We start from the raw sequence: 16,554 nt of genomic DNA, 5'->3' as shown, positions 1-16,554 counted from the left end.
AGCAGAGCCCCTGGCCTTCCTGCTTGCACACCACACAGCTTGTCAGCTCACCTTCACATTGCTGCCATCCCACATTAACCCAGCTCCTTACACTGTGTGACTTTGGATCCCATTCACAAGGCCTCTCCTAATCGGGAGGAAACTTCCAGCTCACTATGCTTGCTGTGGGAGATGGGGAAAGAACGGGAGTGCATTGCTGTCGTTCCTGAATTCTGTAGGTTTTCAGATATAAACCATTCTCAGGCTATTGTGCAAATTGGACATTTCCCAACCACCGAAATAGTCACTTTTGTTGCTCTAGTCTAGTTTTACTTTTAGCATTCATGGGAAGTATTGTTGACCATAAAGAGGACCTTGGTAACATTCACTTTTAAATTATATAAACTATACGTATTACTATGTTTTAATCCTATCTCTGGCTTTATTTAGAACTCCCAAATAATCCCAAGACATGTCAGCCCCATGAGGCTCAAACGCCATTATCTTGACAGGTGGGCAGTGAGCCTAGAAACAGGAAGACGTGGTGTGACCATCTCCTCGACTCGTTTCCGGGTGAGAAGGCATGTAATCTGCCCCAGCGTCTCTACAGCAGTTTAATAGGCTGGAAAATGAAGCCTCCCAACAGCAATGCCCTGTCTGTGTATTTTACCACAAACTTCTCCTGAACTATGGGACATTTATGAGGTTAAGATGTGGAACACATCTTTTCTTAAGGTTCTCTGGTATTTATTTGCCTGTACCATATAGGTTCTTGGCTATAATGCAGCAGACATTCTCAGGAAAAGAAAATATCTTACTTGAGGTATATTATCTGAAAGGATTAAAGCAACTGTGCGGCAGGCTTCCTTCCCTGATTGTGAGAGTAATACAGGCTTTTTTATTTTTTTATTTTTTAAAATATTTTATTTATTTATTTGACAGAGAGAGATCACAAGTAGACAGAGAGGCAGACAGATAGAGAGAGAGAGAGAGAGAGAGAGAGAAGGAAGCAGGCTCCCCGCTGAGCAGAGAGCCCGATGCGGGACTCCATCCCAGGACCCTGAGATCATGACCTGAGCCGAAGGCAGTGGCTTAACCCACTGAGCCACCCAGGCACCCCAGTACAGGCTTTTTTTAAAAAAAATGTGCATAGAACAAGATCATAGGACCTGTGAACTCTGTGACTCATCACTGTGGACAGTTTGTCTCTTATTTTGTGTTTATATGTTCACATAATTGTTGTCATATCACCAATATTATTCATATCTTGTTTTAAATTCTAATGTAAAAGTAATAAAGTCATTTTGCTGTAGAGATTTTGGAAGATCCAGGAATGATTGAAATCACCTGGGTATTTCCTTCTCTTTCTGATTTGTAAACACACACACACACACAGATATATATATATATACATATATATATGTTTTTATTTTTATAAATATGGTCTTATGGGATATACAGGTTTTTCATTACCTATTTGCTTTTGCTTGATAGCATGAGTATTTACCGAATTGTTCCCTAATACATAAATATAAATTTTAGTGCAAAATATTTCATGGAAATATAATAATTATTTGACTTTTTTCTATTCTTAGACATTTAGACTTTTTCTGGTTTTAGAGAAAAACGAGCATGAAGGAAAACAAGTATTATTCTGTCAGAGCTATGTCATGAATAAAAAATTGCTAGATGTAATGACACAAATGTGTGCATTTGTGCAGGTCAGGTAAGCTCCTTCTGTGCTGTTCCAAGAATAGGCCAAATGACAGAAGTGCCACCAGGAGGTGTGTGGGAGTCTGAGGATTAATCAGAAAGAGTTTTGTAAGGTGGAGAAAGGGGCTAGGAGGGTATGTACATTCTGGTGTTGGGACCCAAATCTCCAGAATTTGGTGGTGTGGTCACATAATATCCTGTGTCAGGTGGAGAGCCACATATACACCAGGTCCACTGATGTTGTCTAAGCAAGAGGTGAATGTACAGTGTACCCTGAGATTACAATGTACCCTCCCACACATGCTGGGCTGAAGGAGTAACATGGTCCCATGCTCACAGAAGCCAAAGTTCACACACATGTTGGTTCTCTGTATAGAATAAGAGGAGTGAAGTCAAGGGTGAGAATATGCTTTGTGAAGTCAGACTGTAAAAGCCAAAGCAGTGATGTCTGCAGTAGAGTTTTGTTTCCCCAAGGCCTGAACAGATTAGATCTCGGGATTGGGCACAATCTCTGTTCCATGTTTGGGTGGGGTGTGGGTGTGGACACTTACTTTTTATGCTCACATCACTGAACATCCCTCCTCTGCTCCACACCCCCCCCCTCAAACACACTTATCTGTTGTGCAAGTCTTCTACTGAGCATTGTTCGGCGTGGCTCTATAGTCACTTGTCCCTGTAGGGACTGGCATGACTCAGTCTGTGAAATTCAGTGACACAGTTGAACTCAGAGCCTCCATATGTCCATGTGTTCTTGTGAGGAAAGAAGCACCTGCTGTTGTGTCGTCTACGGTCACCCTGTGCTAGTAACCTCGTGGGCATGGGTCTCATGTCACCCTGCCTACACGGACAAAATGAGACCAAAGTCTGAGCCTCAGTAAATCACCTGCCATGGAAAAGCACAGATCCCGGTGGAATGTTGGGGATCACCTAGTGCTACAAGAAATCTCTGCTGTTTCCTTCAGAACAGTGTCATCGGAGTGGACTGAGTGTGCAGCAACTCAACAGCCCTGGGCTTACAATCCTAACTCACATAGCAGCTACAAGAATCAACTTGGTATAAAAAGAGGGACCCTCAGCCACAGCCAAAGAGTATATTTGAGAGCATGTGTGCAGATGGATATGTTCTTTACATTAGTTGTGGCCTTTTGGAAAGGAGCAAAGTTGGCTGTGGTTTAACTGTTCTTATTTCATCTTTCAACACCAGAGCAGTGGTTGCAGAGCCCCAACCAGCAAGGGCCAGTTTAACTTCAAGCACTTCCAGGAATCAACCACATTTGAAGGAGTACATAGCACCCTCCTTCCACCCACACTGCTTCCAGGACCACCACCCTCCCCCTTTTTGCACCTCCCAGTCCAGGGCAGCCCAGGTCCAGTTGGGGAAGGAAAGTGCTAGAGAGTTGAGCCACAGGACACAGTGCCTAGGTCCCCCAGCAGTGATATTAGCTCACACAGCTTAAGTAATTGGCTATTTTACTCTCTGTGCTGCCATGCTTTCCACATGCAGAAATAGTTCTACATGTCTCTGTAAGGGCCCAGACATTTGTCCAAAGAGGTCTGAAGAAATTTTTGACAAGGAGTAAATCAAAATTAAATTTCCTCTTTTTGTATCTTGTGGGATTTATGCTGTTTCCACATGGGGACCTCTAGTTGGTTTCCAAAAGCACCTGTTTCACAAGAACTGAATCTGATTGTAAATTAAGAAAAAATCCTTCCCAATTTTAAGTGACATATTGTTTAAATTCTAATATATTGAAGCTACTACATTAAATGGATTTGTTAACAAAAATAGAAAAAATAAACAATCACTACCTTTTTCACCACTTAACACACTGAATATTTTGATTTACATCCATGTGTGTAGAAATATACACATACATATTAATGAGTGCCCTAATTGTTAGTGTGTTTGCATGTGTATGTGTGTGTTTCTCTTATTTCTAACATAGAGCTGCCAACAGTAGAGGCTAATGTTGTTGAGCACTCATGGGTACCCAGGAAAGTTAACTCATTTTATCCACACAACTCCAAGAGATGGGTCACTTCAACTCCATTTCACAAATGAAAAAATTATGTCAGAGGGTTCAAATAGCTATAGAACCAAGATTTAAGCTCAAGCATATGGAGTTCAGAAGTCAAGTACTTAACCCCTTCGCCATTTTACCTTTTCAGTGTTAGTGTAGCTCTCTTGCGGTTCTTGTGACATCAGGAAGTTTGGTGCCTGTGACACACTGGACCAGGTCTGAGCACAGCCACCAGTCATGTGACATGTTATAGTGTCACCACCAGAGTGTATTCAACAAAATGAGTCTGAATCTGCTAAATTTTGAATGATAAACAACCTGGAAACTTTCATTGTCTGTGGCTCACGTAGGATCAGTACCCCAAAGAAAGCTTCATAAGGACTATCTCAGAGAAAGAATTAGAAATGTGGAATTGACCATTATTACAAGTGATGCTGAATTGGAAGACTTAGTTGTCATGCTGTCCTTTACTTTGGACTCTCAATTAGCACTAAATAAATTACACAGAAGCCAGAGAAGGCTTTTGATTGCTTTTATTGTGCCTATTATGAAAAACACACAAATGTCAGGTAACAAGCATGTTGGCTTGCAGGTATATAAAATAAAGACTTCAAGACAGTTATCTGGTTAAAGAGTTCAAGGAATGCAGTTGTAAGGTGTATGGTGTCTGTACCCAGAGGCATGGGGACTGGGTGGCTGGGAGCTGGTGGACAACAATGAGGGGGTGGTGCAGAAGACTCTGTGGATGCCCCCTGGCCCGGCCCCTGAGTCATGGCAGAATCTGTTCTAGCTGCAGAGTGAAAGCTTCTGTTTGTCAGGGGGTTTGTAAGCCTGTTCTCAGATAATGACACAAGAAAAGACACATGTGAACTGAAATAACCCAATATCAGAAAGAAGGCTCACTAGATCCTCAGCAGATACTTTTAGGGACACTAACCAATGGCAAGAAGTGAACCTTGTGCCACCATGTGTTAGGAACTCTTCCCAATGCCACTGAGTGCTGGTCTCCCAAGCAGACAGATGACGATGATGACGGAGTAGATCAGGCTCTTCAGGAGGAGGAGGAGGTAGGTATAGTAGGCAGATGTGTTCCCAAGTTGCAGCTGCAGGGTGTCTAAAAGAAGCATTTCATTAATTTCACGTGTTGTTTTGAAAGGCTAGGACTTATTAATGGGCGAAGGGTGACTGTATACACTTCTGATTACTTAGGTTAAAGTGACACACTCACACCAGCCCAACTGGAGAATAAACACCTACATCACCATCTCCACCCCACCGTCCCCAAGACAACTCAGAACACAGTTTGAATCACCTAGAACTTTCCAAAGTAGTAAAAAGTAAGGTTGTGTTTTAATGAATGAATCCAATGGGAAAAAGGCATTGGTGATAAATAGCTTTTAACATTCTTTCTTCCCTACCATGTTTTGAAGTGAGAATAAGAGGCAATATAAGTTCTGTAGAAATTTCATGGATAGCAATTAGCTTAAAACAAATTCAACTTTGTTGGACTTTGTAACACTTCAGAATTGTGTTGGATCTTATAAATCTGACTCATGAAAAAAGAAAGAGTAAGAGGCAATATCCACTAAGTACAAACTAGCTGTTACTTATTTTGGCAACTTTGTATGCAAAGCTTAACCTTATTTAATTTTTCAATAACCTAGGAGATTATTATTATTTTCACTCCCATTTTTACAAATAATCTGAAGACAGAGAGAGAAGGGCTGATTTCATGCAACTAGTAAGTACCAGAAGCTAGATTTCAAATCCAGCAATACATTATTTAAGAACACTTTCTCAGCTCTCTATAATTCTGCATATTCATGTTCAAAAAATAACAAAGATATCAAAATGTTTAAGCAAAACTATAAGCTAGGATGATGATAATGAAGAAGGTGATGATGATGGTTACAGCCCACAAGTCTCTTGATACTGGACATGGAGGGTGGATCAGCAGTGCTAGAACCAATGTTCTTCATCATTACCTCTGTTCATATGTTGGGAGAAAACACCAGGAGCTAGTACTTACGATGTAGCAGCTAAGTGAGATACCTATGCTAGACATTTCACATATGTCACGTTATATCTTCTATGAATGAGTTAGGTGTTATTTGTGTCATTTTGGTGTGTTCAGAAAATGTAAATAGTTTAGCCATAGTCATGCAACTTCTAATTAAAAGAGTGGAGTTTAAGTCCAGTCTGTGGCATCAGAAGCCCTGCACTCAAACCCCCTCCCCATGTGTACACCTGTCTCAGGGGCTCGGCTTTGGGGATTTGAGCAAGAATAAAAACTAAAAGAGTATATGAACTCTTGATTCAGATGGTCTGGTATGAAGCTCTAGATCTTGCTGTGTGGTATGGAGACAAATAAATTTAGCTCATTGTCCTCCTGTGTAAAATGGGAATAAAATCCTTCACAGTGAGCATTAGGAGATTTAAACAAAATGCACTCACAATGCAGCACACCTTCTGTATGAGAAGCTCTCAGTGTCAGTTCACGTTATTAACCACCAGCAAGAACATTTTTTTTTAATCTAGAAGCAATCTGAAAAAAAAAATCTAGAAGCAATTGATATCCTGTTTTCCTTAGTCAGTAGTAACAAAGGTCACAGAAGTGAATAAATTCCATTGTTAAAAGAATTCAGAGCACATCACTGCACCCCTAACTTATAGTCCTCTCACACCGAAAGCAGCATTTACTGTGTGATGATGATTCCTGAGAGATGATGGATTGTCTTAATATCACTCAGTCTATTGTTCAAGATCCAGCATTCTGAGGTTTTTCCCTGAAGCCAGGGCAGTTCAATGGTGATGTTGACGAGGAGGAAAAAATGCTACAGCAGAACATAAAGGCAAACATAGAAAAAATCTTACCATTTTCATCATTCACAGAAGATTTTGTGGAGTTAATAGCAGCAAACTCTGAAAGAAATGAGTGCAAGTATTATTCAATTGTTCAAATCCATTATTTGATGTGTGTCTGTGTTGTGGATAGATAGATGATAGATATTTAGATGATAGATAGATAGATGATAGATAACAATTAGTAAGCAGAGAGGAGAGTCTTTACTAATATGACCCCTGGAATTCCAGAATTGATTGTTCTGAGTCTGTGTAATTCAGTAAATCAATTCACAATTGTATTTTTGTACATGAAGATGTTGAACTTCATGAATTATGCATTTCTTTCCTTTTTTTCCCCCATAGCTGGAGGGTAAATGCCTAAGACTACACACACACACACACACACACACACACACACACACACACATATGTATATATATAATTTCTTTTCAGCAAAACAGATTTCATTGTTTTTTCACCACACCCAGTGCTCCATGCAATATGTGCCCTCCTTAATACCTACCACCTGGCTGCCCCAACCTCCCAATCCAAAAGCCTCGGATTCTTTTTCAGAATCCATAGTCTCTCATGGTTCACCTCCCCTTCCAATTTCCCTCCAGTCCCTTCTCTCCATCTCCCTATGTCCTCCATGCTATTTGTTATGCTCCACAAATAAGTGAGACTATATGATAATTGACTCTCTCTGCTTGACTTATTTCACTCAGCATAATCTTCCAGTCCCATCCATGTTGATACAAAAATTGGGTATTTATCCTTTTTGATGGAGGCATAATACTCCATAGTGTATATGGGTCATGTCTTCCTTATCCATTCGTCTGTTGAAGAACTTCTTGGTTCTATCCACTGTTTGGCAACCATGGCCATTGCTGCTATAAACATTGGGGTACAGATGGCCCTTCTTTTCATTGCATCTGCATCTTTGGGGTAAATACCCAGGAGTGCAATTGCAGGGTCATAGGGAAGCTCTATTTTTAATTTCTTGAGGAATCTCCACACTGTTCTCCAAAGTGGCTGTACAACTTGCATTCCCACCAACAGTGTAAGAGGGTTCCCCTTTCTCCACACCCTTCCAACATATGTTGTTTCCTGTCTTGCTAATTTTGGCCATTCTAACTGGTATAAGGTGGTATGTCAATGTACTTTTATTTTATTTTATTTTATTTTTCCAATTTATTTATTTTCAGAAAAACAGTATTCATTATTTTTTCACCACACCCAGTGCTCCATGCAAGCTGTGCCCTCTATAATACCCACCACCTGGTACCCCAACCTCCCACCCCCCGCCACTTCAAACCCCTCAGACTGTTTTTCAGAGTCCATAGTCTCTCATGGTTCATCTCCCCTTCCAATTTACCCAAAAGCACATAACCTCCCCAATGTCCACAACCTTCCCCCCTTCTCCCAACCCCCCTCCCCCCAGCAACCCACAGTTTGTTTCGTGAGATTAAGAGTCACTTATGGTTTGTCTCCCTCCCTATCCCATCTTGTTTCATGGATTCTTCTCCTACCCACTTAAGCCCCCATGTTGCATCACCACTTCCTCATATCAGGGAGATCATATGATAGTTGTCTTTCTCTGCTTGACTTATTTCGCTAAGCATGATACGCTCTAGTTCCATCCATGTTGTCGCAAATGGCAAGATTTCGTTTCTTTTGATGGCTGCATAGTATTCCGTTGTGTATATATACCACATGTCCAAAATCTATAAAGAACTTAACAAACTCAACACCCAAAGAACAAATAATCCAATCAAGAAATGGGCAGAGGACATGAACAGACGTTTCTGCCAAGAAGACATCCAGATGGCCAACAGACACATGAAAAAGTGCTCCATATCACTCGGCATCAGGGAAATACAAATCAAAACCACAATGAGATATCACCTCACACCAGTCAGAATGGCTAAAATCAACAAGTCAGGAAATGACAGATGCTGGCGAGGATGCGGAGAAAGGGGAACCCTCCTACACTGTTGGTGGGAATGCAAGCTGGTGCAAGTATTATTTTCCGCTCTGGAAAACAGCATGGAGGTTCCTCAAAATGTTGAAAATAGAACTGCCCTATGACCCAGCAATTGCACTACTGGGAATTTACCCTAAAGATACAAACGTGGGCACGTGCACCCGAATGTTTATAGCAGCAATGTCCACAATAGCCAAACTATGGAAAGAACCTAGATGTCCATCAACAGATGAATGTCAATGTACTTTTAATTTGAATCTTCCTACTGGCTAGTGATGATGAACATGTTTTCATGTGTCTGATAACCATTTGTGTGCCTTCATTGGAGAAGTGTCTGTTCATGTCTTCTGTCCATTTTTTGATATGATTGTCTGTTTTGTGCGTGTTGAGTTTGAGAAGTTCTTTATAGATCCTGGATATCAACCTTTTGTCTGTACTGTCATTTGCAAATATCTTCTCCCATTCCGTGGGTTGCCTCTTTGTTTTGTTGACTATTTCCTTTGCTGTGCATAAGCTTTTGATTTTGATGAAGTCCCAAAAGTTCATTTTCACTTTTGTTTTCTGAGAGACATGTCTTGAAAGAAGTTGCTGTGGCTGATATCGAAGAGGTTACTGCCTATGTTCTCCTCTAGGATTCTGATGGATTCATGTCTCACATTGCCGAAGACTATTTTGTTTTCCTTCTCTGCTCATAGCTCCTAGCACAGTGCCTACTGCAAAATAGGTGTTGTATAAAAACTTGTTGAATAGAAAAATAACCAGAAAATGGCTGCTGTACAGTCCTCAGCACCCACTGCTGACTTGAAGTACTGTTACCAAGATGAATCCATCCAACCCTAGAATCACAGCAGAACCTTACATGTTGGAAGGAGTCTGGTTTAGGTCACTTTCCCATCTAAGCAAAAGAAAGCAGTCCTATCTTTCAAATCACACAAACTTCAATATCCTCACATACCACACATGATTTTGTGGAGTGGTAGTGTTTGCAGACATGACAACAGTATGAATGAAAGTTAATACCTATTAAATGATTACTACTCTGCCAGACACTGTGTTAAAGGTTCACATGTATTACGTCATCTGATTCCCCAGTTACACTCATATAAGCTGAATTTGCAAGACTCCGTCTTACCCAGAAGGAAATAAGATTTAAAGAGTCTATGTACCTTGCAAAATCATGCCAGTGATTGTTAAAGCCAGCCCTCAAAGGATGATGGTGGGCATTTACATGAGTGAGAGCATGTGAAAAGCACCTTGTAAAACACCCCATAGAAATGGAACCATAATTCCCCATTGTACACTCTCAAACACCATCTATTCCAGATATCTTAGTCTTTCATCTTAGCCAATGACCTTTTCATTACAGATACTCATTTTAAAAAATATTTTATTTATTTATTTGAGAGGGAGAGAGCATGAACTGGGAAAAGAGACAAAGGTAGAGGGAGAAGGAGATTCCCCACTAAACAGAGAGCCTAGGGGCACCCAGGTGGCTTAGTCAGTTAAGTGGCTTTCTTTGGTTCAGATCATGATCCTGGGTCCTGGAATCCAGCCACCCTTCAGGTTCCTTGCTCAGTGGGGATCCTGCTTCTCCCTCTCCCTCTCCATGCCTGTAGCTCCCCCTACTTATGCCCCTCCTTCCTTATTCTCTCTCTCTGTGTCAAATAAATACATAAATTACTAAAAATATAAAAAAATAAACAGGGGGCCCAAACCAGATCTCAATCCCATGACCCTGGGATCAAGACCTGAGCCAAGGGCAGGTGCTTAACCAACTGAGCCACCCATTCACCCCTGAATGTGAACTTGTTTGTAGGGATAGAATGAAGACCGTGTGACATTTAGAGCCATCTGAACACACACAAAAAAGGAGTTGCATTTACCTATAGTGTAAATACAAAACAAAGACAAAACAAAACACAAAAGCACCCAACATACATACTAAGACAAAAATCAGTAAAATGATCATTGACCACAGGATACAGGAAGAGAGAGTTGCAACGCTCTTTTGTTTATCCTTTTTCTGATGTATTTAACTTTGTCCACAGAGACATGGTTATGGTGTGCAATTTTTTTTTTAAGATTTTATTTATTTATTTGAGAGAGAGAGAGACAGTGAGAGAGAGCACGAGCGAGGAGAAGGTCAGAGAGTGAAGCAGACTCCCCATGGAGCTGGGAGCCCGATGCGGGACTCGATCCTGGGACTCCAGGATCACGCCCTGAGCCGAAGGCAGTCGTCTAACCAACTGAGCCACCCAGGCGTCCCATGGTGTGCAATTTTATGTATTCCACACAATCTTATTTTGGTGGGCTTTTGAAGAAATAGGTTTGAGATATAACATTTAAATAAATCCCAGGAAGGAAAATGTTACTATAATTATGTTAATTATAATTATAATTATTATAATTGTTAGATGATTATATTATAGATAATTACTATATATAATATACAGTATATAAAATACTATATGCAACTATAAATAATTACTAGAATTGTTAGATGTTCAAATATCCTCAAGAACTTACTTTACAGTGCCTTAAAGATCTCCTTTTTTTTATACAGTGACTTTATTGATCATATTTATATCTGAAATTAATATAACACTGTATGTTTACTAACTGAGAGTAAAATAAAACTTTAGAAAAGATAAATGAAAATCTCTTATTATCATATATTGTTTGGCATAAAGACAGTACAGTAACAAGTTTCATATAAAACCTGTATGTGGGATCTAGGTGTTCTTTCTCAAGACTTGTCAAAAATGAGAACAAGATGAGTTTTATCTCTTGAGATTCACTTCATCATTCTGTGCTTTCATGTATCTATATACATATATACATAAGTTTTTATCAAAAAAAAAAACAGGGATGCCTGGGTGGCTCAGTCAGTTGGGCATCTGCCATTGCCTCAGGTCATGATATCTGGGTCCCGGAATCTAGCACCACATCAGGATCCCTGCTCAGCAGGGAATCTGCTCCTCTCTCTCTTTCTCTCTCTCTCAAATAAATAAATAAAATCCTGGAAAAAAAAAAAAGAAAATTCTGTGAACCAAAATTAGAAATCTGCTATAGAATTGCATTAACAGAAATGCCTTTTTTAGCTTTGTTGCTATGAGAACTTGGAGACATTCCTTTCAGAAATGCTAAGTAAAACACATCATATACTCAGGAACTTCTCCCTTACCATAATTCTCACCATGAAACTTACTATACTTTTTTACTTTTCTCTGCACACTAGAGAAATCAAAACCTAACAGGATACTTCAGCCAAGGGGTTACATTAAATTTATGACTTGCTCATTTGCTTCCTTTATGTCAGCTATAGAAATTAAAACATTAGGGCTGAATTATAATCTTATTTAAGTAAATTTCAGGAAAATATATAAATAAATACAATGAATATAGTAATAAATTCTCCCACGTGTTTTCAACAAGCATTTTCACTGGCATAATTTCATTTGATCTTTATCATAGGTCAGGTAAAAGTAAATGTTTAATGTGAATATTGTCATTGGACCAACCAGGAATCTGGGAAATACCAAAAATTCAAAACTGGGTAATTTTAAAGATTTAATTGGCTGTATTTATAAGCTTATTCATGAGTCAGGTATTATCCTATCTAGGAAGTAGAGTGGAGCTTCAAAGGCCATAGGAAAGAGGTTTTTCAAGATAGGGAGTGAAAAATAAATTATCAGCAAGGAAACCATTGGCTGAGGCAAGGTCATCCTCCTATGGGGAATGGAGGGAGACCATCAGTAAACTTTCTAGTGCTGACCAGGAAGTTCCCATGTCCACTCATTAAAGATTACATTTCTGGATGTTGACTCTGCAGTTGGGTAGGTATGAAGACTATAATGACTTGTGGCCTTAAGCTAACAGTATATTTTGAACCTGTGGTTTTCCTTTATAACAACTCTGCCTTTTGATCAGACTCTCAGCGGAACGGAGAGATGGGTTCTAAATTGAAGGCATTAACACCACTCTCAGCAACTGCTCTGACATTCTCACAGTAATTGTTGTTCCTCTGGGTGATAACCTTTTTCTTAACCCTTGTGATAGTCACAGGTTTCAACTTCAGCTTTACAATTTTTGAGTTGGCCATTCTCTTCATTCATTGTAATGTTCCAGGCTTAGATCATTTGCTTGGAGATTACTGTCTTTGTATTTGCATGTAAAGCTTTTGAGAGGACATAGCACACCAGGCAGATTATTATGATGCCTCTAAACAGGATAATTCCTCATGTTTGTCATAGTCCCCAAGACTTGAAGCAATTAAAATCAAATAAGTAAGAAAGACACCATTAAAGAGTAAATTTAAGCCACATGGCTTGCACAATGATCTGATGTTATTGGGTTTGAATTTTCCTAATAGTGTTCAACTTGGTATAGAACATGGTGTTGCCTATAGCAAAGATCCAGATTGTTCAGCCAAGTCATAATCAAGGGCTATTTTACTTTCAAGAACTGCTTTGGTCAGAGTCAAAGAGTTTTACTTTTTTGTTTGTTTGTTTTTTGTTTTTTGGGGGAGGCTACTCTTTGCTTTAGGAGGGCATCTGCAACAACTTCAAGAATGAAGGGAAAGATTTTGATTGTACTTCTTTATAATTATCCCTCACTAAGGAAGTAGGACCAGCCAAAGGAGTGAATCCCGGTGGTTTCTTGGTAATTCCAAACTAACTTCCAATAGAACTTTATGGTAATCAACCAATGAGATGTCTTATGACCTTGAGAAAAATTAGGATTTTTTAGGGTTATATTTTCACTAGGTAGCTCTGATTCTAGAGGTTAGGCCTCTTGCCATTGACCTGGGAGATACAGGCCATTGGCAGAGTAAAGGAAAAGAAAAGAGGGAGAAAGGATGTCATATCTAAAGTATGAAGCTTGGAACCCCTGTCCAGATGAAAGCAGTCTATTTGGATGTCAGCTACTTCTCTGTCCCTCAATTTGATTAAGAAACTCCAGTGTCTGGGCAGGACTAGGAGTCAGGTGGAGACTTCTGTAGCTGTGGAATGTGTACACAGTTCAACTATTAGTTTTATAGCAGGAACACTTAGTAATTTCCCTCTTCTATTGGAAATGTCCAGGGCTATCTTCCTCTGATATTATGTCTTAAATACCTAATCACCAGGCTGCACCCTGTGACTGAGAGGACCCTTTAATTGTGCTTTGAGAAGGTTTCTGTAACCTGATGATTACAGGCTTGAGCATCAGACAATGAGGACTCACATCCAAAGGATCAGCAGAAGTTTCTACACTGAGAGAATTCCAGGAAGTTTGCAAGGTTTTCCTAAAGGCTTCTGTGATTTTCCCTGTGAATTATGTGCCCTAGTCACTGGAGATCACAGAAGGTGTCCCCCAAAGGGGAAACCCATTTTTAACAATGTCTTTGCAACAATAAGGACATCAGCTTCTTGACAGGGAAAGGCTTTACCTCACCCAGAAAATATACAAACAATGACAAGGGCATATTGACAACATGTACCAACTGGCAGTGGAATGAAGTCCAGCTGCAGGTGTTCAAAGAACCCAGAGGGAGGAGGCATGAAGCCTCCAGAAAGCAAACAATTTTTCCAGAATTATGGACCTGACAGGTCAGACAATGGTAAGTGTTTTATACTTTTGAGGTCTCCAACCTGGTGGTTACCAAGCCAATTCCTTAAAACACAAAAGGACTTTTAGATTTGCAATTTGGGCTCACCTGGGTGGCTGAGTCTGTTAAGCATCTGCATTCAGCTCATGTCCTGATCCTGGGGTACTGGGATCAAGCCCAATTTGAGGCTCCCTGTTTAGTGGGAAGTCTGCTTTTCCCTCTCCTTCTGCCCCACAACTCATGGTCTACAAAAAAGACTAAAAATTATGCACACATTAGTGTATGGCCAGTAAGAGATGTTACTGAGCTCTGGCCAAAGAATACTCTTGTGCAACACCAATTCTCCTAGGCACTTCCTGAAGGTTCCACCTGGGGAACTCAGTCTGAAAGTTTAGGGGCTTGGTTGTGTGCCAGGTCAGTTGGCTTCTGGGTAAATATACTAGCTCAACAGAGCTGAAAAAAAAAAAAAAAAAAAAAAAAAACAACATGCTACCTCGACTTAACACTAGCATAACACTCTGCCAGCCCAAGCTGGCCTGCCCTGTAAAGCAAAATCAATTACAGTAGGAGTTTAAACAAAAAGAGAGTGGAGCATAGAACCAAGAACTCACCCACAGCCATTGGATCAGGTGAGAAATATCCTGAATTCAAAGGACTCACGGTTACCAGCTCTATGTTTCGCTTTGTTACTGAATGTCCCTGGGAGTCCATTTCAGATTCTGTCACAGCCATCAAACCTGTTAAAGAACAAAAATTGGAAACAAGTAAATGTTAAAAATCTAATAGCATTATTAATCAATGTATTAATGAATCACTCAGCATCCCATCTAGGAGTAGAAGGGAACTCAAAAGGATTAGAGGAAAGGAAACCTTTTTAACAATAGCGAAGGAGAAGAAAAAGAAAATTCTTAGCAAAGAATCCATTGTTTTAGGCAAGGTCACCTTCCCAAAGGGAAAGAGGGGATCCATCAAGAATCTTTCTGGGGCTGATCAGGAAATGTCCGTGTTGACTGGGTAATTGTTACTCTTCTGGAGGGTTGAAATTGTACTTGGGTTAGGTATTAAGTCTTGGTTTAGTGACTTGGAGCCTTAAACTGAGTGTTACCATTTTAGGCATGTGGGGTTTTTTTTCCCCCAACGTTCCAAGAAGACAAAGATTTACTTCAGAAATTTAAACTTGTATATAGAAAGCTCTTCACAGTTCTTCTTACGTGTTTGCTTCCCACTGCTTAAAAATTGCTTGTGAATCAAAGAGAAAAGTATAAACTGGCTACTTCTTAGGAGCCTTCTGTAGCCTTGGTCTGTAATGTTTATTCCAGGACCTTACTGAATCTACTGAGTTACTGGATCACCATGGGCTAGGGCACTTTCAGTTGGCTGCCCACAATGTCTAAACTGGTGTCTACAACAATGGGTCAACATTGGGACATCATGCCTGAATAATACCTGAATCATGAGGGACCCTGAGTGATTAGGAAAAGTCTATATGCATTACGGTAATGATCCTCATTGGGATAGTAGTTCATCTTGCATCCCTTCCAACCTGGCATTCACTAGGATGGCCATAATGTTTGCTGAACAGCATTACTAATGGAAAGAAATGTATTCATTTTGTAGAATGAAAGAAACTTTATACATGTGAGCCTCACCCAATCTTTACTAATGGCACTTCACCTTCTTCTGGTATATAAAATTCAAATCTGAAAACCTCAAGATCATACTACTTTCAGTAGCCAAATTACTATTTTAAGTTGAGTTGTGATTCGGCTCCATCAAATAAACACCATTTTGTGCCCTGTAACTCATTGTTAATGAGTCATACTTTGAGTAGAGCAAGGTTAAAGTGAGAAGGACTGTAATGCCAAGAATATTCTTGAAAGATATATAATTGTTCTTCTTTCCTGATCAAGTAAAATCATGAAAAGTGGACCCTCTGAACATTACATTTAAAAAATATCTACTAGAACACTCTGAACACCATGAAATCGGCCTGAAATGAAAGATTATACACTTCTGGATTTCTGTGGGGGCAGAAGATCATCAGTGGAGGGGTAAAGCAGAGTGGGAGTGTTTGGATTGATATCAGAGGATAAACAGAAGGAGAGGAAGCCATCAGAAGGGAGACATTGGGAAGTAATACAACAATATGAAAGTGTCCTGTGCTCACAGACCAGCATTAACTTGGAGTCTGGTAAAAAGTACACAAAAAGAACAAAAGGTCTTGAGGAACAATTGATAGAATTGCTCGGCCACAGGCTTGGACCTAAGCCCATGGTTCAAGGATGGTCACAGCTTGTGCCCACCCAAGCCTGAGAGAGCCCGACAGGGGCTCCTGCCAGTGGTCCCTGATCCTGCAGCTTCCCAATGCTTGCACCACCACTGGGGTTGGGTACACCCGAGCCCAAACTGAGAGAGACTGGTAC

The 16,554-nt window shown here is 40.1% G+C and overlaps 1 gene segment (V, D, J or C); it reads right to left on the bottom strand.

Moving 5' to 3' along the window:
* Window positions 1-4,381: 4,381 nt before the first annotated feature.
* LOC122904685 overlaps window positions 4,382-16,554 on the bottom strand; it is a 65,256-nt gene continuing 53,083 nt past the window's right edge. Inside the window, 3 exon segments of the C gene segment in view lie at window positions 4,382-4,827; window positions 6,588-6,635; window positions 14,743-14,868. Of these exon segments, the coding sequence occupies window positions 4,685-4,827; window positions 6,588-6,635; window positions 14,743-14,868 (317 nt within the window).

The sequence above is a fragment of the Neovison vison genome, chromosome 4 (genome assembly GCF_020171115.1).
Source record: "Neovison vison isolate M4711 chromosome 4, ASM_NN_V1, whole genome shotgun sequence".
Lineage (NCBI taxonomy): Eukaryota > Metazoa > Chordata > Mammalia > Carnivora > Mustelidae > Neogale > Neogale vison.
Note: the sequence above shows the minus strand (reverse complement) of the source record. Positions and strands in the feature narration are given on the sequence as shown.